This window comes from Toxoplasma gondii, chromosome XII (assembly GCF_000006565.2).
Source record: "Toxoplasma gondii ME49 chromosome XII, whole genome shotgun sequence".
Taxonomy (NCBI): domain Eukaryota; phylum Apicomplexa; class Conoidasida; order Eucoccidiorida; family Sarcocystidae; genus Toxoplasma; species Toxoplasma gondii.
The window spans coordinates 3,752,269-3,774,972 of record NC_031480.1 but is presented as its reverse complement, the minus strand read 5'-3'; the positions used below and the strand labels follow the sequence as shown (position 1 = coordinate 3,774,972).

The window sequence follows — 22,704 nt, the reverse complement described above, 5'->3', positions numbered from 1 at the left end:
TAGGCAAGCACATCTGTGCATACGCATGGCAGGCACACAGCCAGCGACCAGACTGGACTTGGTGCGTACATGGAAAGGTGGTCGTTGTACCTCTTTCGATGTGCGCAAGCAATCTATTTACTTCTGTATCACCCGAGGTGGGGGCGACCGATGGAAACGCATATCGCATCGGACAGAACACCAAGAACTCGTCTTTGCCGCTTGTGGGGGATAGAAGCACCATGAACCCCCTGTGGCCAAACACAAAGACGCGACCACCTCGGATACTCTCACCTGTAGCTCTCCGTCCCGAGCCACACACATACAGCGCTCAACTATGACGCGATCATGTTCTACGGAACTTTCCCCCGTTCCCTTCACTAGCCCTTTCATGCCCTCCCAGAAAGGGAAAAAGGCTCCACACAACGTTACGCAGTCGCCCAAGCAGCACAGAACGAAATTAGCTGTCGACGTCGAGACAAGCCTTTGTCTTTCGCAGCAGACAAGCACGAAGCATGGATCGTCAACAACCGCACGCATGCGCAAATCCTGCGTGCACACACTCGAAACGACCGCGGGCATATCTACGACCTCATGGACGCTTCAGAACGAACACAAGCATGGCCGGACGCCAACAGTTTCACATATCGCGTACCACAACGCGTACAGAAAACGGAAAGGATGTGTATGATACAAGAAAACTTCAAACGTTCCTTTGGAGCGACGCGACACGGTTCTCCGAAAATGACACGGAATCACAGGACGGCGAAACGGAGAGCTGGCGAGTTCCTCGCCAAAATGAAAAGAGAAACGTAGGAACGCGAACACTAAGGGATCGACAATCGTCATAAATGGAGTGACAAGACACTTACACAGAACAGCACGGATTCTAGCAGCGCAAATGCCGCGCGAGGAATTGCAAGGATCTGATGCACACTGCTCTTGCAGTTTTTTTTTGCCCCTCTTCGGGGTCCTTTTTATTTGTGAGAAACAGCCACGTGCACGTGAGCACTGCTTGAACTCGGGAAACGAGTCGGACGGTTATTGAGAAAACAGCCAGGACACCAGCTTTCGAAGTTCCGAGTCCCTTTGCGGCGCTGCGCTCCCTGGGCACACGAGCACCGAGCAAGAGGCGACCGGATTCTGGCGCTTTGCCATCATCCGACCTTCGCGGCTCCCCTCTCGTGGACAACTGGGACTTTGCCCTCCAATGGGCTCCTAGCCGCGAGCGGGCGTCTCAGCCCCAGCGCCCCCTGCGGCGCCTCGTGGCTTCGCGGAGTCGCTGAGGAGTCCCAGACTGTGGAGGAGAGCCAGGGCATCCTGAAACGCCGCTCCCGGCCCAGGAGCCTGGCCGTGTTCTGCTTTCTCTTTTTGCTGAACTGGCAAACCCATGCCCCTCCGCGAGACGAGTGCCTGCTCTGCCTGGCTCCACGTCGCATCGCGCACCTCCTTCACGGGGGTGAACACCTGGAAGGGTGAGGACGCGTCTCGTGCCTCGCGCTCCTCGTTCGTGCCCCAGGGGTCGGAGTAAAAGGCCAACGCTGCCGGGTCCGCAAAGAGCGTCTCAAGGGGACTGGCAAAAGCGTCTTTCTGGGACTCCTTCACAATCCCTCCGTCACTACGACCAGGCGAGAAGGGGAACAGCACGCCCGACCCCGATGAGACCTCGTCCTGCGCACTCCGGCGCTTCTGCTCCCAGTTTGCTGCTCCGGAAAAGGGAGAGAGGCCCGCTCGGAGGGGCGGCGTGGACATGAATGAGGCGTTCTCGACTGATTCGCATGAAGTCACGGAGGACTGCGAACCAAAGAGAAGCGGAGACGGCGGCACACTGCCCGCCTGCTCTCCCTCCACAGCCGCAAACTGTAGACAGTTCGTCAAGCGCTCCATACAATCTTCGCCGCCTGCGCACGTGGAGAAAGAATCAGGCGTTCCACTCCCCGTGCCACGACAAGGCGTCGAGACGCGACTCCCGAGCGGGAACTGCAGCGGTACGTCCAGACGCGGTCCGAGAGCGTCGTCTCCGCCCTTGGGCAAGGAGAACGAAGAAGGCACCAGAAGACCGTCCAAGTCCGACCTCGCGGGTCTCTCCTGACACACCTCGAGCTTCGGCTGCTGCTTCTTCGACTGGACAGCCGCAGCGAGGGCCGCCCTGAGGACGGAGTCGTCGATTGTGGGATCGGGTGCGTTGACGACTGGAGCAGCAGGCTTCAGGAAGGTCGCGAGGCCGTCCCTCCAGGACGTCATGCGGTCGTCTTTCTTCACAGTCTCGGCCTTCTCGTCCACTCGACTCGTATCTTCGAAGCCTGGGGCGTCGGTGCCAGGCAACTGTCGCTTATTTTGCCCGTTCTGCGGACACAACTGGGCCAGGTTTCGAAGCGTCTCAGATTCGGCAACAGGGGTGTTCGGGGAGAGAAAAAGTGCCCGGAAGAGGTCGGGGGCGGAAGCCGCGAGCGTGAGCAAAAGCCTCTGATACTCCTCCTGAGTTGCCTGCTCCCTGCGTCGCTGCTCTTGCTCGCGCGCCAGCAGCTCCTCGTAGATTTGTCTGCGCTGCTGCTCCGCCTCGTCCACGAAGCTGGTGCTCGACTCGCCAGACACAGAACATCCCGTACCTTCGTCTTCTCTTCGCCAGTCGCCGTTGAGCTTCAACACTGAAGAGGTCCCCGACAGAGACGCAGACATGCACCCCGACGTGGAGGGCAACGCGCTACCTGAGAGCCGGTCGCGCACGGCATCGCAGCTCTTGTTCGTGCCCCACAGTCCGAGAGCGTTCGTCGCCGAGCGCGGATTCGAAGCACCGTTCTGCCGACCCTTCTGGTTTCCTGCACTCTCCGCTATGTGCTTCCCCCCCTTGAGTGCACCTGAGGGGTGCATGTCCTTCGTGTGCGACGGGGAGGACTGCGGCGCGCCTTCCTTTTCGTCGCTGGCTCGTCCTAAGCGGAGTGCTCCGACTTCCGCCTCGCTGCGGAAGTCGCGCGTTCCGTTGCTATACGCCAGCAAACGATAAAAACGAAGTTCCTCCTCTCCGTGAGCATGGTTGCAATCCGCTCCAGCCTGAGGCGACACCGACGCGCACACGGAAGTGCGAAACGGATGAAGGGCGTCGAGAAAAAGAACTCCGCGGACGGTGAGCAGCGGAACACCTTGGCACGCAGAATCCACATTTGACGGACGACTGCTGCGGTGGTGGTACGCTGCACATGCTTTGACGAATTAGGACAACGAAATAGAAACATCTGTCAAGTCGTAGAACGGCAGAAACTACCGGAAACACCAACGCAGCGGGCGGGGGCGGGGGGGGGGGGGGGGTGGCACTCTGGTGTGTGTGGCAGGACGGTAAGACCTTCGAATATTTACGTGGACACTTACTTTGCACTTTCCTCGGTTCCATTTCAAACACATGTTGGTCTTGAACATATTGGAAGTGTGTCGAATTTCGGACTTCGAGTGGGCAAACTTGCAGGGTTCCCCGCGAGCGATGCCGGGACAGGGTGAGGCACCCTTGCTGAGAACGCTGGGGCACAGCTTGGTTCTGTCGAGCACTGGCGGCGGTCTCAGTTCCTTCTCCGAGTGCGCGAATGTGCAGCTTTCCCCCAGGGGGCAGAAGACCCTGTCTCCACGTAGGCGTGGACACAGCCGTGTTTTGTGGAAGACGCTCCTTCGGTTGGCGAGGATGATACCTTTCAAAGGCACTTCTTCGGTCATGGCGGCAGTTTTGGCTATAGCAAGCAGAGCGGCGATCGGCGCGCTCGATCGTGTCGCCGTCTTCCCTGACCGGGCCGTCGAGAAATCCATCTGGCCGAGTTCACTTTCTACGCCTTCCCCTCTTTGGAAGGTCTTTCTCGAAGTGACTCTTCGCACGTGTCGCTTTTCTTTGTCGTTCTTCTTATCAGGCAAGAAGCTCGCCCGGACACGGGCAGGTGCAACGGAGGGAGACATGAGTCGATCCACTCCGGCAGATACACTTGGCTTTCCTCCCCTCTCCATTGCTCCGATCTGCTGTTTCTGCACACGGAGTTCCAACTCTGGAGAAACGACGGCCTCCCTTGCAGACCTCTGGAACCGTCGTCCCGGACAACTGATTTGATATCCCTCTTCGGACGCAAACGCTCGGTCAACAGCAGTCCCACGCAAAGACCAGAAAGACAAGCCGACAAAAAAACCGTGCAGTCGGAAGGCCCGCAGCGAAGATGCAGATTGAGAGAAAACGCGGATGGCGTCTCAGAAACACACACACACACAGGCACGCGCACACGAACAAAGAAGTATGGAGGTACAGTCAGTTCGAATGCATGGAATCACTACAGGTCAGTCAAACACTCCAGGGGCATCACTGTACAAGAAACACTTCCGATATCTCGGATAGAACTGGACACATCCAAGCCGCGGAGCCACCCTTTCGTGGGCAGAAACACCTCGCGGTGGACGGAAAAGGAAGGCGGACACTGCTCGTAAACTGCGACTGTCCTTTCCATAAAAAAACCGTCTTGTGGGTCGTCTGGACACAGAACAAGCTCACCGTCCGCGACAGGGAATATGCAACAAGGGAATAAGTGTTTCCGTACTTGTTATGACGTCCTTGCACAGTTGCCGACCGTTTCCCTTTTCTCCCCTACGATGCTGATGTAGGTTCGCGCAGTCGCTAAAACACAGGGTCGCTATAAAAAACGGGACAGGAGAATGCACGGGAATTTTTGGAAGCGGCCCACTCGAAACACGCTAGAGAACCAGGTACGGCAAAGACCGGTGGAGGTCCAGAAGTCGTGAGTGAGCAGGCGAGAAACAGGCCGGTACAGAACTCCAGGAACGAAACGAAGCATCCACCACAGTTGCCTTCTCGGAGGACGACACCGCCAATGTGGGAGAACCAGATGAGACGCCGAAAAAGACGCTGCTCTGGATCTTTCAGGCATGAAACGGGTACAAAATTCTCCTGAGAAAAGACAAAAGACGGTCGAGCCACTATCTGCCGGGACAAGTGCTCCCAACTCAAACCATTCGCGTTTCTGCTGACTAGGGGAAGGGGGCAGAAAAGCCATTAATTAAGGCCAAACGACGAAGGTATACCACCAAGGGCGAATAAAGGAACCATGCCACTGAGTGCCGGGAGGCGGAAGCGGAAGGACACCACTGTCTCTCGTCATTTTTCTCTGTCTCCGAAAGATAACTGCCGGTGGAATCATTCGACAAAGGATAAAACAACTCACAAGTAATCGTTCGTTACTATATACATCCATGGAAATCCAGGAAGATAGCAAAGCTCGTCGTTCGCAACAAAAAATCGAATGCTTTTTCCCTTCGGCCCGACTTAGCCACTCCTGTCGGCTTCCTTCATCCCGTCCGTTCGACGGGTGTGGTGACGGAAAAGGCGACTGACCGCGCGCGATGACGTTCACCACCATCGCGCCGGTCACCGGCGCTTGGCGTCCACGAGAGAAGCGACAGGAACAGGAGAGCAGTTCCGCACACAGGCGTGTTGCACAGAAGGCAACGCTTCCCCGGCGGCCGTATCTTTCACCGTACTGAAGGAAGCGGCATGGCCCTGGGACGCCGGAAGCAGCTTGCTTTCGAGTTTGAGTGCTGACTGCCAAGGAACCGTGGGAGAAGAGCACAAAAAGTCTTCCAACGCGTCGTCGCGTGTGGGGAAGCGAGACGAAAACGACCGCACCCGTTTGTACCGGTCCTATCGGTTCTGGAGCGTAGCTAGGCATCGCACGGGTCCAGTCTTTCCCACTCAACCCGGTTCACTCCGTTTTGCGGTTTTTCCACTGAGATGCTCCGCATTGGCCGCTTCCGGGGAAGCTTGTCCAGGAGAGCGGAACCACTGCGGCGGTCCCGACGCACACCTGGCCGCTGCAGTCACAGTCCACAGAAACAGAGAGGCAAAGTGTGTGGTGTACGTACAACCGCGGCAGAGTCAAGCACGGGAAATTTGGCGCACTCGCACACAAGAGGTTGTAACAAGGCGCCGAAAAGTGCCTCGTTCGTCGAAAGAAGGGAGTAAAGATTTACGGAAGCCTGGAGACCTTTACTGGACAGCCAAACCTGCAGGGACATGCATATGCTGGAATGCGTCGTTTGTGCAATTTTTTGGGCAGCGTTTCAGGCTTTAAACGAAACGGAAACACTGCGCAAATAGTGAGACATGATCCTACCGTGTTCGTAGCCCCGAATGACGCTATCGGCAGAATCAAACGCAGCACGTCAACCTGCTACGAGCCTTGTAGGCATCTGCTTACGACGCTGGCGAAGTTCCTCCTTGTCCTTTCTGAAATATTAGCTCCAGGATGTGGAACAAGCGCCTGGGGTCACGGCGTGATGCGCACAAGACGTTGCGGTCGTACACGCCGAGCATAACGTTCTCATGTGTTGACAAATTTTGGCAGAACCCTCGGCGGCCTCTGACGGCTATGCTCGCGGAATGTTAGACTCTGACGAAGAAAGAGGCAAGCAAAGAGATGCAGGCATATCCCCACCCGAAAGCCACGGCTGGGTCGGACGTGCGGAAAACTGTTTGGCAGTTCACGAGCACGCGAGGGCACGATCGATGCCTTGCGTGAGAAGGGCCGGCTGAAGTGGTCAGCGCTTTCCGCATAGCTGTCATAGCAAACGAGGATGTGTTCGATACACGACACAGTTTTCTGTGGCGTTTACTCTGTCCTAGCTGAGGTCTGGCCACGTGCGTAAAAATCAAGACCTTCACACGTGCTTCAACCGACGTCCAAAGTGCATGACGGACGTTCGCCCGAGCTACGATATATAGAAGACGTCTAACATGAGACACCAATTTCATGCATGTGGTCCTTGGGGTGCTTCTTGGCCTGTTGAAACCCACTACGCAAACACTGAGCTTTTCAGGCTGTGTTGCTACGCCGTACGTAGCGGGAACGGGCTGACCTCTACTTCAGCGGATACGAGGGATGGCAGGAAGAGTGCGAGACAAGATCGGTACAGCTGACATGGTAAACGTGCGGGACTCAAATACTAAGAATAGATATCCGCAAGGAAAACTAGACGGGTGCTAGAGCGATGTCCTGCTATCAAAGTGGAGTGTGTGCAATGTCACCGGAGAAAACCCACAATGCAGACAGATTCTTGCACAAATTTAAAAATCAAGAGATGACGGCAGTCGCTGGGAAAGAAAAATCTGCAACGGTTGCCCCTCTTCAACTCCCTCTTCGGGACTCCGAACGAAGAAACACTTCAGTGCCGACGTCGAGACGAAGTACGCGGCTCGGCAAAGCACAGCTCGTGAGACAGAAACCCAAGACACTCGAAGACTTTCCGTTTACGAAGACCACGGTTACGAATTCCCTACAAATAAGTGTTCCGCTCTTCCAAACCACATCTGTTCCCTGAAACATCACTCTCAGTTGCCATTTTCTTATTCTTTTGCGCTGTTCCTATCCGAAGTTCGCAGCACATTTTTCCCCAGCACCCTCTCGGTCTTCGTCGCCTAGAGCACGACTCCTTCTCCGCCAGCATTTTCGCGTACCTCCGCCCTCTCGAAGTCCTTGCTGTGTTCGCCTCCTCTTTCGCCGCTACTGCATCCTCAAATCTGCTTAACTTCGCGGATTCCCGGGCATTTCCCCTCGCCTCCTAGTTTGACTGTCTGCTGTCCTCTGATTTGAGCACCCAGCAGTCCTCCCGTCTATGGATTAGTCTGACACACCGCAAGCTCTGGAGGCTCTGAGTCTTTTGTCGCTCATCCCTCTCTCGCCTCTGAGAGGTCAGCGACAGGAAAACAAAAGAACGCAGACCGACCTCTCGAGGCACATCGTCTACGTCTCAGCTCCGGTTCGGAAACGCAGACCGTCCCGCAAAGGATGAGACACAAACGTCCCCCCAAATGTGAAGACCATGTCCTTTCCCTTTCTCCGCTTCTGTCTTCCCTGTTTCTCTTCGCCCTGATCAATACGGACTTCCCGTGCTGGGGTCAACGGGTCTGCCATACTGGTCCACGTGGATCGCAGCAACGCGCTGTCCTCCCAAGAGCCTCATGACCATTACGAAGCCGAAGTAGAAGAAGATCGAGGAAGCGAAGGCGACGAACAACTGCCAGCCCAGAGAAAGGCCCTCCGAGCCAGCAGGAAAAGCCTGTTGGTGGGAACCGTGATGCTCGGGCGTCGTCGGAGAGGAAGGATCGCGTTTCGCCAGCGACCCGGAAGAACTCTCGCGGTGCTTGCGCTGGCGCACGGCGAAGGAACGGGAGAAGCAGCGAGGAAGGACGGAAGACTCAGTGACAGCGAGCACAGAAGGCGCGGGGGAAAGAGGCAGGAACGCGGAGAGAGAGCGAGAGGAGACAAAGGTGGAGAAAGAGCTTGGAAGCGCGGCAGGGGAAGAAGACGGGGAGACGGGGAAGACACTCCGACTGACACGAAGCTGGGTGGCTGACGTGGAGAGAGTATGAGGAGCCAGACTGAGAGGGCGGAGAAAAGAGTGAGAAAGTGAGGGAGCCTGGCGGAGACACAGAGCCCCACGAACTAAATTGAAGGAGACAGGCGGCATGGTTGCGGAGAGAAGAAACAGAGGAAGAAAGAACTCGACCACCCAGAAGAAAAGTCCTTCAAGGCCTCCGACCCGGGCGCCAGAAGAGAGACGTAAACCAGGCACGAATTGACAGAAAATGCGGAGCGGATGGTACGGGCGCGGTAGGAGAAGAAATCCCCTCTATAGATCTGTCTCGTCCTGAAACAGGCGTTTCCGCCTCAAGCAAAAGAGAACCATGAGAAATATGGAACGCTAGAGAGAGTCCTTTATCAACGATCACGCACCAGCACGAAAGCAGAAGGATGGAAAGGCCCGTCCCTCCCTCGTGGATTGGTCACGTTGACGAATAATGGGGGAAAAAAGGAAATTGTCATGAAGTCCGGTCCAGCCGGGTCTCGAGAAAAAGGGTGGCTGGCGTCGGCAGGTTTCCTTTGTTAGCAAGCAGATCACGTACCCACAGGCCGAAATTGTATTCCGAGACACTCACGTCTCAACTTTCTGCATACACACGCACGTGCAAATCTTTAGGCATCCTGAAAATTTAAATGGGGAGAGATGCGGAGAAAGCATAGACCTACTTCACGCGGAAGAAGAGACGCAGGCGGTAAGCCACACTTTCTATAGAGACACACGCACAGCGTCGCTCTCTCTCTAGACAGTCTCCGCGCGTCGAGCATCTGACTCTCTTCTTGAGAGAATGCAACGTCAGAGGAAAGAAAATCGAGCAGCTCCGAGAACCATGGCTGGCCTGTTTGTTGCAGCAAGGGATTACGAACGCCTCTGCTGCGGTTGCGGATTTCTTCCGCGCGTTCTGGGTCCAGAGGACGTACGAGGAAAATGGAGCATGAGAAACTTCTCTGTATAGAACACGCTTGAAAAAAGTAAGGGAGAGCGAGTGCGCTTCGACGACTCGTGCTTCGTTTCGCGATGCTGCCGCTCAAGCCGCTCAAGCACAGAAGAGCGCATGCACTCACACATCTGGGAAATGCAAATCGCAGAATGCCGTCCCGCCATCGCGAGGGGAGACAGAAACTACATGGGAAAAGCTCACGTACCACATTCTGCTTCTTCCCTTCGATTATCCCTGGCCTGGACGAAGAGATAAAGCTCCTGGCCCACACAATTGTGGTTTTTCCAGGTTTTGCCGCTGTACCTCGGTGCTGGTGGAACGCAGGATTTTCGGTTCAGAGAGGACATCGCTTCCGTTTGTGTCCCGTTCCTTTACCTATCTCTTTTCTCTGCTTTCTCTGATTTCTCCCCTGCTTTGTTTCTCCGTCAGTTTCGATCTGCTGGACTACCGATGTCTCAAGTGCCACAGGGGTTGTCTGAGTGAACCGTTAAACACAGATCCGGCTGTTATCTTTTGCCTCTCTCCTCGTTCTCTCCCGTTTGCTTTCCTTACCGCAAACTTTCTGCTTCTGAAAGGCCTGTGGCGCTGTCACTGGCAGCTGTTGTCGAAGCAAGTGTCTCGTACCTCTTCGTTATTCCTCCCCTCCGTTTCTCCCTTCCTCGTCCTGTTCCTCTGTCGTCTCTGTTCGACACGGTCTTCAACGGTACGAGTTTTGTCGGCTCTCCCCTCGTCCGCTTCTCTCTTCCGCGGCTTGCCTTGTCTTTGCCTGTCTGCTGTATTTCGATCATCTGAGTTTTCTGTTGAAATTCTTCGTTTCCTCCGCCCACTGACGCTCTGCCGTCTTCTTTCGTCGTGTCCAGTTCGGAAGTCTTCACGAGCTGCTTTCTCTTCCACTGTCACTAAGAAGAAGCCGGAGATATAAGTTTTCCTCTTCCCGTCCTCTCCTCTCTTCACATTCTTCCTCTCTCTCCCTTCTTCGTTCCTCCTTCGTTCTCCCTAACCAGTCCTTCCGGACCCACACCAACTCACCATGGCGGCGAAGCATCGTAGGTGTCTCTCGATTTGAAATCCATCGCACCTGCCTCGCAGGAAAGAGACTCGCTTTTTTTCTACGTGCAGACCGGTTTACTGAGAGTCCTTCATAGACTCCTATGTGTACAAGAAGAGGCACAAGTAGAGAATCTCACATATGCAATCATATATATATATATATATATATATACATATATATTGGTACGTATTTACATGCATGCACGTCCCTGAGGTGCTGAGAAAGTACAGAGGAAGCAAGGAACTGACGGTGAATAACTTCTCTTTCGAGGGCGCAAACTGGATCTTTTCTTTCCAGTCTATGTCTTCCGGTTCGGTGTCTCGCGGTGGGGACGGCGGAAAGTCTGCCTTCTTCAAACGGGAAGGAACAACACAGAGAGAATCCGTGTGTAGAATTCTCGAGGCATCACAGTTCCCGCCTCAGTCCCTATTGGGTGAGGTCCGACATCTTGTGGTGCGAGCGTCCATAAGCGTAGAGCGGGTTGTCAGTAGCAGCGTTTTCATTGGCTAGAGTACATGCGCGGACGAGTGCAGACTCTCCTAGTGGCATGCGCGGCTTGTGGACGGTGGCACCATGTTCAGAAACATCATTTGTATTTCGTGCGCATATGCCCAAGCTATGTGGATAGACAGCACATGTCGATGCCTGTACGCGCGTCGTATTGTAAGCAAAAGGATTTCTGTGGGTCGTCACAGAATCGCATTTGAGACTGTTTACTCAACTGCGTTCGTCTAGAGTTTCTGCCGGTGCTGTTCATGATAAGTGCAGGAAAGGAATGGATCTTTCATCGGTGCCTTTGCTTTTCTTTTTCTGTACCTATCTGTGGGCGTGTGCCATTTGCAGACCCCGACTTGATTATGTGCCGCAAGCAGCCGGGCATCGGTAAGTGTTTCTTTCGCGGTTTATTGTAGCTTCTCTTCGAAAACAGAGACGCAGATTCTTCGAAAAATAAAAGCATTTCGCAGATGCTGTCGCGTACGTACTTCGCAGGCGGGGAACCATGCTTACCGCTCTTCAATCACGTGGAAGTTACCTAGCGTCCCTGGGTGTATGTACACCCTGTCCCGGCTGGTTCCCTCGGGTTGGGCTGTCGTGCATGTTTGTGCATGCGTTCCTTCGCCTTTCGTCCGATCCAGCGCGAGACCTTTTCCTTCTTTTTTGCATTCTCGGAGCATCACGTGTCTTACTTATTTGGCACAACTGATCCAAATACAGTAACGTGTACACGATCCTTCATCCTTTCGGCTCACTTAAGTATGTGTGTGTGCGTGTGGTGGGGGAGGGGGATTCTCGTATTTGTTTGCGGTTGGTTGCCTCTGGACTCCACTCGACCCGTGCTGGAGCGACGCCTTCGTTTGGTTCTACGAGGTAGCTGAAAAAGAAGTATTTGTATAAATTTTTTTCACCTCGCTCGCACTGGGCAGCTGGTGGGGTCCTTCAGACGTAAAGGACGCCGTGGACAGTAGATCAGGTGAAATGAGGAAACGTCATCGGCGTGAAAATCGGCACCTGGGTGGCGGTTCATCATTTCGTCGTTCCTGAACAAAGTCAGCTCGGAATGCTCGCTGACCGTTGGGTGTTTTGTCTGAGCCGGGATAAGAACGTGTGGAGACGACAGGTTGTCCTCGGTGTGCATGTGCATGCGTTTGCCTCTTGTCTCTGTCTGTTTCAGCCATTGGGCGCCTCTGCGAGAAATGCGACGGCAAATGCCCCATCTGTGACAGCTACGTCCGTCCACACACACTCGTGCGAATCTGCGACGAGTGTAACTACGGCAGCTACCAAGGCCGCTGTGTGATCTGCGGGGGCCCCGGCATTTCCGACGCGTACTATTGCAAGGAGTGCTGCCAGATGGAGAAAGATGTGCGTCTTCTCTTCTTTTGTAGACGTGTGTTTCCGTTCCTCCTGTGTGCCGCTGACTTCTCCGGAATTCTGCAACGTGTGGGTCTCCGTTGTATGGGCTCTGTGGTTCTCAGATGGCCCCGACTGTCCTTTTTTTGCGCGGCGCCTCCGTTTCGGTCTGAGCAGCGACGCGTCGACGCTCTCGTCCCCGTGCATGGTTTTCGCGCTTCTCTGTTCCTACTTCTGTTTTCTGCAGCGCGACGGATGCCCGAAAATCGTCAACCTGGGAAGCGCGAAAACAGATCTCTTCTACGAGAGGAAGAAGTACGGATTCAAGCGAGGGTCCTAGGTGTCTCCTTCCTGACGAGAAGGCGACAGGCTCCTGCTCTGGTTACAAAACGAGGAAATGTGCAAGTGTCCCGCGCAGCACACGGGCACCTGAGAATGCTTTCTGTCGTTTCCCCACGCCTGACGGGGCACCTTTTTCGTCTTCAATCTTGAAATCGTTTTTTCGTTTTCTTCTTCTCTCCCCTGTCCTTCCGTCACACGGGGCCCTGTCTCCCCTCTCCTTGATCTGTGAAATGAACGCTCCGAGGGAAAGTGCTTTTGTGTGCTCTCGAGCAAAGTTCGACAGAACTCCATTCTTCGCTGACCCCTTTACAGCTGCAGACACATGCATACATACGGAGTTTTCACTTAAATATCTTTTGCTGCACCTCTCTACTATCTGAACGAAATGTGTATATGCTTGCCTTGTTTCCTCTGTTACCATCGCGCATATATACATATATATATATATATATTACACGCATTATTTCTATTCGTGGGAACAGTTCTTAAGTCGTCGATGGACGTGGGGAATCGCAGGCCCTCCTGGGACACTCTACGAGTTTTGCGGGTGAGAGGAAACGAAGCAGATGCGCGCCGTTTCTCCGCGACGCTAATTACAGTTGCGAGAAATTGGCTTTTTAACTTGATGTGTCTGGTTCTTGAGCTACTTCGCCACTCGCGGTGGCCCCATCCCGGTGGGCGAAGCTGCAGCTCTTGCTTTCGTTTTTTCTCTTTGCCCTCACAATAGACTCGACGCTTCACTGATTCAGTGCAGGCTGAGAACCTCTTCGGAGAGGCTTCTTTATGGCACTGAGACCTTCCACTCAGTATCCGTAAACTGCCTCGAAGTATTTATAACTGCTCGCATCTCTATATTTTCCGTTCTCCAGGAGCTCTCCATCTGTTCATCGATCTCAGTGTTTCGCTCCACCTATGTGTCAAGGCAAAGAGCCATAACCATGCACAACGCAGCTACTGCCGCTTGTCCGTGCTCTTTCGAAGACCTCTCAGAAACAGGCCCCCAAACTTCTACTGAGGAAACATGGTAGCCATATATATATATATATATATATGTGTGTTTGTACGTTCTCTCTCCATATCAAGGCAATATTCATAAATGCAGATGCTGCCACAGTACTTATACATTTTCCCATGTATAGATATCTACAAATAAATATATGTATATACGTATATATATGGAGAAATCTGGCCTAGGCTCGCAGTGGATTTTCCTGCGACGTAGCGCTGGCGAGAACGGACAGCCTCCTCTGCTGAGGCATGAGTCCGTTGGTCGATCGAGAAACACGGAAACTTGGAATGTTGTGCGACTCGATTTCTGAAGAGAAGACTTCTTTCACGCTTCGGCCTGCCAAACCCGCGAAGAGCCACGCTTTTTCACGTACTTCCAAGGCATATATATATATATATATATATCCCTAAAATATATATATATATATATCCCTAAAATATATATATATATATATATATATATATATATTGATTATACACATGTGTAGAGTAGACTTGTACACATATCCATACATACGTCGTTCTAATTTTCTGATGTAATTATAGGTAATGTGACTTCCGGAGGTGTATAGCCGAACCGAGGTTGATTGCACTTGCGTGAAACGAAGAATTCGGAGAGGAAAGCGAACAAGAAGGCAGACGGAGAGCAGCAACAGTTGAGTGGTTGAATGGAGATTTCATCTTGTTTATAATTCAAGACTGCAAATATGCCCAGAAAAGGCTGCTTTTCGAGGTTTGAGACAGGAGTTCAACTCTTCTGGCGCGCCCTAGAGGAAGAGAAGCGCATGCAGGAGCCGCTGTGGAAATGGAGCGCGTTTCAAGAGCGAAACTCACAAGTAGGGGAAAGCGTGACCAGAGACCTTTCGAGGACAACAAGAACGGAGACTCAAGCGAAGACAGCGGCGGGGACCGAGGTCTTTAAACATGGCCACAGTGACCGCCACGCGCCTCCTCCTCCGCGTCTCACGGTATACCCCTCAAACGCGCTTTCACTTTCTCTCTCGTCCTCGTTCAGGTCGATGCGCATGTTCTCGTTCAGAAAGCCTCACCTGGCTGCAGGACTGCAGGCCCATCTGTTCCTCTCTTTCGTTGCCTCTGAGATTTCCTTCTCCTCGAAGTGTCCAACTCACATGCGTTCCAGTGTTGCAACGGCAGGGTTCTCTGAAGCCGTGTGCCGACGCGAGAATCTTGAGAAGCTCTTTCGAGTGCACAGACAGTCCATTTCGGGTGGTTGAGTTCACTCTTTCTTGCTTTTCCTCGTCGTTCCCACCTGCGCGGTGCACAGCTTTTCTCTTTTCACCGTGCGTCTGCGGGCTGGTCAATCCTCTGTGAAGGACTGCAGGGAGTTCCGCTTTCGCGTTGGGCTGCGGGTTCGGTCACGAACCTCTTTGAGAGCAGAGAGGCCAGAGAGTGAGGAGGAGGTAAGGCGTCGGCTGGCAAAGGGGGGTACACTCTCTGCTTCTGCTTCAAGGCGTTCGTGTCACCTTGGAGGCCCGGTGGTTGACGAGAGAAGGAACCTGCTGAGGGTCTTGACTCTTCGCTCTCTCTTCTTGGCAACTCTTTGCCCGAGGACCTCTCCCTCATCCGGTCGGTGACAGTTGGAGCAGGCGACGCCTTCGTCCTTCTTTGTGGGCTCTTCGGTCGCGGCAGGGGATTCTCAGAAACGAGCAAGCAACTGCTTTTTTGCCCGCGATCCCCAGCCGAAGGAAGGGAACTCGCCAACCGAGAAGAAAGGAGTGCGGTCGTCGCCTTCTTCTCTTCCTTCTTACCTCCTTTCTTCTCTCCGGCAGTGGCGGGTGGCCCAAATCGTCTCGCGAGGCGCATTGAGAGGGCCGCCCTTGTGGCGGCCTCGGCACTCTGACTCTTGGTCGGAGGCCGCGTTGATTGAGGACAGGCGAAAGAAGTAAGCGGAGAAAGACTCGTTCGAGAAGACTGAGAAGAGAGACAAGAGTTCGAAGAGTTAGTGGAGTGAAGTGAGCGAGAAGCAAATGGCGAGGGAGAGGCACCTTTGTCGAGTTTGATGGATTTCGTTGCACTCTGCTTCGTTGCTGGGCGAGGAAGAGGAGGCGGACGTTGAGAGGACGCCGGTGGTTGACGTGGAGGATCGTCGTCGAGAACAGTCGACGGAGAAGAAAACGAGAACTCCGGATGAAACCGAAGAGGAGTTGAGGAAGTGGCAGAGGCAGGGCGCGAAAGCATCTCTTCCGTCTCCCGCAGATCCCGGCGCAGAGCCTAGGACACGCAGGCAGAGCATTGGAAAAAGCGAGGAGTAATAGAAAACTGGAGACTTTGCCAGCAACATGTGCTCTGAGAAAGGGGCAAGAGATGCACGAGATGCCTTCTTCTGCGCAACTTCAAAAGACAGAAAATGTGGCAGGCAGGCAGGCCTTTTGTCGGAGCGACGACGGCAGGGGCGAGAGCCTCGCTGCAGGCATCGTGCAAGCGCGCTGGTCGTCAGTGAGAGCCAGGCCCGAGAACATGCAGTGACAAAGGATCCGCGACCCAGAACTGGTTGTGTCAACTCGAAGACACAGAGAGACACTCTTTCTGCCTCCAGACGTTCGAGATTCGGCGGGAATGACGGCAACGAACGGAGGTGCGCGGCAAGAGGAAAAAACGCGGAATCAGACACCAGCCACAAGGACGCGAGGGCGAGGAATGGAAAGAACTTTTCGACTAATGGCTTGGTTCTTAGAGGTTCCTCTCCACCTGATCCACGTTTTGCCGCGTTGTCGCAGCACAGCTAAGGCGGTGAGTGTCGCAGAGATAGAACTAATAGACCACCGCGTATTGATGCAACAAAGAGTGCCAGAGAGGGCAATCTGGGAACCTGCGTCGCATCCTGTTCGATACGAGTGAGGCATGCAAGCCGCCAGCCCAGCAGGCGAGAAATCGAGCGTCAAGCCAGTTGTTCAAAGTCAGCTAGGATGGTGAGACACACGAGTGAATGTCAGCTCAGGGCAGAAGGCGGGAGGTTCGTTCAGGGCCAGGAGAGCGATATTTCGAGAGAAAGGCGACGGTAGGATGCGTCACCTGCGTTTTTCTGGAAAAATGGTGTCGTTTTCACAATACAAAGAAACAGCCCACACGCAAGAGAGGCTCGATGGGGCCTCTTGTTTAAAACCGCGTCTAACATGGATAACCGCGTGTCCGCTGTATCTGCTTGCGCCTCACCTTGAGGTTTTCTTCGTTCCTCTTGAGCAAAGCCTCGAGGTCTGCGTCGCTGCCTTCCTCTCCAATGACCGCCCCGAATTCACTGTCTTCTCTCTTTTCCGGCACCTGCTCCTCTTCTTCTTCTCCTTCTGCTCCGGTTTCTGCGTTGCCTTCCCCACTGTCACCTGTTGGTCTCGTTTGGAGACTGTCGAGTTCCGCTTCTTCACCTACGGCCTGTCTGTAGGCCGTCAGATAGGTGTGTTGCTTTTCCCCGTCTGTTTTCTGCGTTGTGTCGAGCCACTGCTTCTCGCTGTGCGTGCAGCCGCCAGCTGCGCGGTCTGCTTCAGTCCTCGCCAGCGCCAATGAGGCCTTGGAAGCCCTCGAGGCAGCCTTCGTCACGGGAGGGTCGACGAGGAGAGAAAAGAGCGAGGAAGGCGAAAACTCGTCGTCGTTCAGCGAAAGGCTTGGCTCTTCTGCGTCGGGGAAACGCGTCTCAACGTCGCGAGCAGAGAGAAGAGCGGAAGGCGAATGGGGCGAAGAGGTGAGCATGGTTAGGGCACACTTCGACTTGTTGAGGGGAGCAGAAGCAGAGAAACTGTGACGGGCGTTGCCATAAGACTTCGGAAACGTCGAGGCCTGGGGATTCTCCGAGGAGGCGTTCGTTGGCTTCTGTGAAGAGGAACAAAGGACAGCACGCGAGCACAACTTCCAAAGGCACCGGTTCACAGCATGCGAGGAAGCGAACGGCAAGTCGGATCTGCATCGATACACGGGGTGTAGCCAAGGAGTCTGCACAGGGAGTTCATAGGGGAAGTGTCGATCGGAAAGGGCCTCTCACAGATTCGAGAGATCTCCGGGCGACAGCGGGCGGCTCTTGATAATCCAGATTTCCTGGTGGGGCGAACTCTCCTCTTCTTTCTCCAATACCATATGCGGTATTTTGGCTACTTGGAGGATACTGCGTGTCTGACGTAACATTAAAGCGATTCTTTGTTTTACATTTTATCTTGCATTTTTACCAATGACAGTCACAGAGAGAGACAGCAGCTGCCCAAGGAAATCTCAAACATGCACAAGTGTCGTCTTGCTCAGCTGCTACTCTTGCCCGAAGGAGGACGCTGTGCTGTCGTCCTGGCGCGTTTTCACAATAGGACAAAGCGTAACTTGCGCGAGTTGGAACTATATGTTGTAGACTAGATCTACCGCATTTATTACAGCTTTTGTGCTAGTGTTTCCTTCAAAGCTTTTAACAGGTGGATCAGTTACGACTCTACTCGAAGTACGTGCATGTACCGAATTGTACGATTGCGTGTCATCAGAGAAGATAGCGCAGCACATCACCAGTCATTCTGGTTCTCCGGAGAGCCAGAAGGCCTCTGCCGGACTGCTTAAGACAACGATAAGAGTTGGAGTTGAGTTGCCTGCGACCGTTGCTGCGTTCTTGTCGCTCTTTCATTCCTACGCGTGTTTTTCTTGACGCGTCCAAGTCGACTCGAAGGAGTTCCACGTAGGCGACAAGACGCTCCAAACGCTTCCTCAGAACCCCGTTCTCCCAGCGTAGCATGTCTGCTTCTGCTTCCCTAGCTTCCTGTGCCGCTCGACTGTCTTCTTCTTCCCCTTGCGCATTCTCCTTGCTTTCACCTTCGTCTTCGAGAGACCCTCTCATCCTTGCACGTCCTTTCTCCTCGTCCCCCTCGTCACCTGCGCCGTCTGTCGATCCGCATTTCAGTCCTTCCCCTTCCTCTCCCATCAAAGGAAGAGTTGAACGAGCCACGTCGGGCACATCGACAGAACGAAAACAAACTTCCGCCTTTTGTCGAGGCTCGCAAGACACCTGGCGCCCAAGCGCCTTTCGAGGCAGCAACGGCGACTCGACACTCGCCGCCGTCGAGCCGGCAGAGGGTCTTGGGTGAGAGGGCGAAGAAGATTCGCGTTCGTCGTTCTGCACACAGAGACATGCAAAAAAGAGAGGTAACAAGAGTACCTAAATCCTGGACGCAAACGTGAAATGGCAAGATAATCAGGCTGGTGCTCAGATCTGGAACTGCGGCTACTGTTCTGCGTCTGCAGCCACAAGATTTGGACGCAGAACGAGGGACCTGTCGAATAAAGCTACATGGGGATCGAAAACGGGGTACACCAAACTGCAGGAACGGAGACCTAGAAAGCGGCCTTCTGTAGCAAGAATCTCGTTTACCCCCGAAAACCGCTAGAGGAAACGTTTTCTGTTCGTGTTCCTCCGTTGTTTGGCTTTCCTTTTCCTCCCGTGATTCGTCCTCTGATCGCTTCCGCTATACTTCAGACATCCTGTGTGTTACACAGATACACGGAATTTCACAGACGTTATTAGCTGTACGTAAACGCAAACGAAAAGTCGTCACGCGTTTACTTGACGTTTTTTCTCCCAGCTCGTAAACATGCGTTGTCCTCCTTCTCCTTTCCTCCCGGGCTCTCTTCCCCTGTCTGATTACCGAGGAGTCTGCAGCGGGAAGGAAGCTCGGCATCGCCGTGTTCGGTCTTGGCTGCGAAAGTTTCACTGCAAAAGCCTCTTCAGCGACAGAGGTTTTGACCTTCATTTCGCTGCTTTCCACGTCTCGGGCACTGAAGCATCTGAGGCCGGGACCGGAGAAGGCAGGAGTGGTTACCAATAAATTATGAGGAGCGAGCAACGGCACTTTTCTTCTCGCGGAAGCCGGAAGTCGGAACGGCCCTAGACGCAACTGCATGCGCAGCCGCGCATTCTCTTCCATCAGGTCGTACATGTTTCGGTTTTCTTGCTTCAGCAGTTTCACAGTTCTTTTCAGCGAGGCGAGACTGGGCTGCTCGGCCTCCTCAGGGGCTTCGTCCCAGAGCATGTCTTCTTCCTGCCCACTTCCGAACGCATCTCCTGCTGAGTCTCGTTCGTCTCCAAGTTCCATTTTCAGGCTCCCTGTAGGACTGGAGGCTTCCTGAGAGGAGCCGCGGGCTCGGGGAGAGGACGCGTCGGAAGAGAGAGGAGGGTGAGTGGACTGTGCGGTCCGAAGGCACTTTGCAGGGCTCCCGGGCAAGAAGCCGTCACGAAGAGAGCAAGGCGATGAGTGCAGATCTGTCGAATGCGGCTCCCCTTCCGATGGATCCCTGCTGCGTTTGGAAGAGCAGGCGAGGTCTTTAAAAGCAGAAAGTATCTTGGTCGGGGGTTTCAGGCGAGAAATAGGGACGCCCCCTAGAAGGCGAAGGGTGGGACAGCACTGGAGCAGCAGATCGAGCTTGTTTTTTGAGTCTTGGAGAGAGAAGGAGACAGTGGAGACAGACGACGCGGGCTGTGTCTTTGCGTCGGGGTGTGCGGAGGTTTCGGCTTGTCCGTTCTGGTCTGAACGGAGGGCTGTCCGTCCCAGTGGCGGACTGTCTTGGAAACTGTGATCGCTGTCAGAGGGCGAAGCAGAGAGAAACGGATTCGCGTCGAGATCAAGTTCGAGGAGGCCCGGAAGGTGAGATAATTCAGTCACAAGAGAGGAGAAGGGGCCGCGAAGACAGTTCTGGAAGAGATTCAAAATTTCGAGGCCTTGGCAATTCCGAATGCCCCGAATGCACCGAACATGATTGTGAGCCACCCACAGCCGGCGAAGCGCCTTACATGCAAAGATCGGCGAGATATCCGTAATTCTATTGAAGCTTAGGTTCACATCTGCCAGGGTAGGAGCCAGGACCAAAAGAGGTGTAATGTCTGTTAGCTTGTTGTGAGAAAGCGAGAGAGTCGACAGAGTTTTGAAGACTTGCCAGTCGCACGCGCCTTTCGCTCTGTCGAGGGTGGTGAGCTTCTGCCCACGCGCGACGAGAATTTCAACTTCCTCAGGCTTTTCGTCCCCTATCAGTTTCTGAACGGTGGACTCTGAAAGTGGCCGCTCCTTTTCATCGCCGTCGTCAGAAAAGTCTACACACGTGTCCACCGAAAGCTCAGGGAAGAGCAGCTTCGCGTAGTCTTTACTCTCCACGCCCGAGGGGCTCGAAGAAGCGAACCCACCAGCACCAGAAGTGCCATTCCCAGGCTTTAGCGTACGTTGCTGACTATCTGCGTTTGATGAACCTCCGACAGGTGACAGCGGCGATGCTGTGGCCTCTTCCGTTTGTGACACAGGCCACAGCACTCTTGTGGGATGACTCGTTTTTTCATCGCTTTTCTCGCTGGGTTCAAAACCGCTTTCCATCTCGGACTCCTCGAACTCCAGTGCCTCGTCGAGCGACGTCGGCATTCTCGGTTTCCCCTCGTCTTCACTGCTCTGTGCTACTTCTGAGCCGGCCATATTGGACTGGACATGAACCGTCTGAACCGTGTGAGGAGAAAGAAGGCACACACACCTCCTGTCTGAAGACTTAACTGCGTTAGCGCCGTGTTTATTTCGAAGGGCATCCGTTAGGAAATGGAGTTTGCCCGCCTTAACATGCATTCGGGAATCGGAAGTTCGGACTTACTTCGCTCGCGACAGTTTAAATAGATAGTGGTATTCTAGAACTATATTGCAACACATCGCGATAGGGGGGAACAGCATTTGCTCATTCGATTATACTGCGTCTGAGGTCGACTCGAGAAGTTACGGGCTTCTTCATACTGTTACGTGACTTTTCGCAGGGCGCAGTGGCACCTCTTAGACAAGCAAGGACCCCTTCATTTGGTGTGTTCACTCCACATCTCCTTTTCTTGAGAGGACGAACCTGCGCACATCATGGAAGGACCGTGCCGCCAAGCTGACGCTTACACGAAACCACATAGATCTACAGGATACATCGGCGCGACGTAGCGTATATTTACAGAGGAGCATATTGACGCTTCAAGGGGCGTCCAGCTGAACGGCAAGGTCGTCGAGAGGAAGTGCCTTGCTGACAAAGCATTCAGCAGATCAATCGGACACTCAGCACATGCAAACAGTCGATCTTAGTGCCCCTTTCGGTTTAAGCATCATCCCAGCCGGACTCCTCTACATAGGCGGAATGAGGCCGACGTTAGGATTTGGCCCTTCTACCTGAGTTTCTTGCATGCGAACTGCACTCATTTAGATCAATATCTTTCTCGACAAACGTCCCCTAAAATAAATCAAAATCGAACCTAACCGGCAGTGGGACTTAACGACGTCTGTCGGCGTGGGGGGCCCCTTGCCCCCCCCCGTAGTGCAGTGCGTGTCGACCGTTGAGAAGAACTTATAAGTTCCCAGCATTCAAGTAAATTCCAGTATGTGGGACATTGAAAAAGGGTCTGAACTGGTGGAATTCCAGAAAATACAGCTGTAATCCTATTTGACCGATGGGGCGGGGGGCCAACGTAACGAAGAAATCGATGTTGCAACAAAAGTACTCACGATTCATTCCTCATGTGCGAATCAGAGAGAGGTTAGCAGAAAGATCAGTGATGTAATAACGTCTTTCTTTCATGCCATTAAATTACGGACAAACTGCGGCCACCATGTCCCCAATATTTTCCAGTGCGACCCAGACACTGAGACACGAACTTTCAGAATCAGGCAGCTACGACACGGCTCGTGAGCCTCCTCTTGCTTCACTGTAGCCAAACACAGACATATCATGAACGTATTGCCTGAATATATTGGTGGCGAAATGGCCGTTTCACGATGCAGCGTTGTTGAAAGGGAGCAGGAAAGATGGATGACTCGGATACTATGCAGTGGACGTAGTCTATTAGGCCCGCATGATTGCTGCTCGGTAACATTCCCTGCATACAGTTCAGCTCTACTCCCGAGTCTAAATGAAAATCGATTTACGGTATACCAGAAGCGTACTCGGTTGCCGTATATAGTTAACTGCTGGCACCGACTGCAACGAAGGAAATAACATTTACTTCGAGACACCGGACCTGTTCTGTTGACCGGAATAAAAATGATGGTGTATCGTCGTTTTGATTGGGAGGCCAACACCAACATGATAGGATCCAGCAAGTAAGAATAAAACATGATTAAGCGCACAGTCTGTGACAGGAACAAAACGCAGACCTGCC

At 53.6% G+C, this 22,704-nt stretch overlaps 4 protein-coding genes across 4 annotated transcripts; 1 reads left to right on the top strand and 3 right to left on the bottom strand.

Annotated features, from left to right (window-relative positions):
- Window positions 1–1,197: 1,197 nt before the first annotated feature.
- Window positions 1,198–3,963, bottom strand: TGME49_248270 (zinc finger (CCCH type) motif-containing protein; the record flags this gene model as incomplete). The annotated part of the gene is made up of 2 exons (XM_002367133.2): window positions 1,198–3,030; window positions 3,346–3,963. The coding sequence occupies 2 exons, from the start codon at window positions 3,961–3,963 to the stop codon at window positions 1,198–1,200; spliced, it is 2,451 nt and encodes an 816-aa protein (XP_002367174.2).
- Window positions 3,964–6,965: 3,002 nt separating this feature from the next.
- Window positions 6,966–9,352, bottom strand: TGME49_248260 (hypothetical protein). Its single transcript, XM_002367132.2, has one exon. The coding sequence runs from the start codon at window positions 8,482–8,484 to the stop codon at window positions 7,888–7,890; it is 597 nt and encodes a 198-aa protein (XP_002367173.1). The 5' UTR covers window positions 8,485–9,352; the 3' UTR covers window positions 6,966–7,887.
- A 182-nt stretch (window positions 9,353–9,534) lies between these two features.
- TGME49_248250 (translation initiation factor IF-2, putative) lies at window positions 9,535–12,791 on the top strand. Its single transcript, XM_002367131.1, has 4 exons — window positions 9,535–10,362; window positions 11,211–11,249; window positions 12,040–12,230; window positions 12,466–12,791. The coding sequence occupies exons 1-4, from the start codon at window positions 10,347–10,349 to the stop codon at window positions 12,556–12,558; spliced, it is 339 nt and encodes a 112-aa protein (XP_002367172.1). The 5' UTR covers window positions 9,535–10,346; the 3' UTR covers window positions 12,559–12,791.
- A 1,041-nt stretch (window positions 12,792–13,832) lies between these two features.
- TGME49_248240 (leucine rich repeat-containing protein) lies at window positions 13,833–21,057 on the bottom strand. The gene is made up of 4 exons (XM_018780853.1): window positions 19,193–21,057; window positions 18,184–18,663; window positions 16,743–17,390; window positions 13,833–15,800 (listed from the first exon to the last, which is right to left on the bottom strand). The coding sequence occupies exons 1-4, from the start codon at window positions 20,999–21,001 to the stop codon at window positions 14,865–14,867; spliced, it is 3,873 nt and encodes a 1,290-aa protein (XP_018634991.1). The 5' UTR covers window positions 21,002–21,057; the 3' UTR covers window positions 13,833–14,864.
- Window positions 21,058–22,704: the final 1,647 nt, after the last annotated feature.

What these genes read in the sequence shown, in the direction of transcription:
- TGME49_248260 (XM_002367132.2), bottom strand. Translation starts at nt 8,484, where the DNA reads ATGCCGCCTGTCTCCTTCAATTTAGTTCGTGGGGCTCTGTGTCTCCGC.
- TGME49_248250 (XM_002367131.1), top strand. An exon ending in CCGCAAGCAGCCGGGCATCG is followed by an intron (nt 11,250 to 12,039) that starts GTAAGTGTTTCT and finishes TGTCTGTTTCAG; the next exon opens with CCATTGGGCGCCTCTGCGAG. An exon ending in GCTGCCAGATGGAGAAAGAT is followed by an intron (nt 12,231 to 12,465) that starts GTGCGTCTTCTC and finishes TGTTTTCTGCAG; the next exon opens with CGCGACGGATGCCCGAAAAT.
- TGME49_248240 (XM_018780853.1), bottom strand. Translation starts at nt 21,001, where the DNA reads ATGGCCGGCTCAGAAGTAGCACAGAGCAGTGAAGACGAGGGGAAACCG. An exon ending in TTCCCGCTGCAGACTCCTCG is followed by an intron (nt 18,664 to 19,192) that starts GTAATCAGACAG and finishes CTCTGTGTGCAG; the next exon opens with AACGACGAACGCGAATCTTC. An exon ending in GGAACGAAGAAAACCTCAAG is followed by an intron (nt 15,801 to 16,742) that starts GTGAGGCGCAAG and finishes TGCGTGTCCTAG; the next exon opens with GCTCTGCGCCGGGATCTGCG.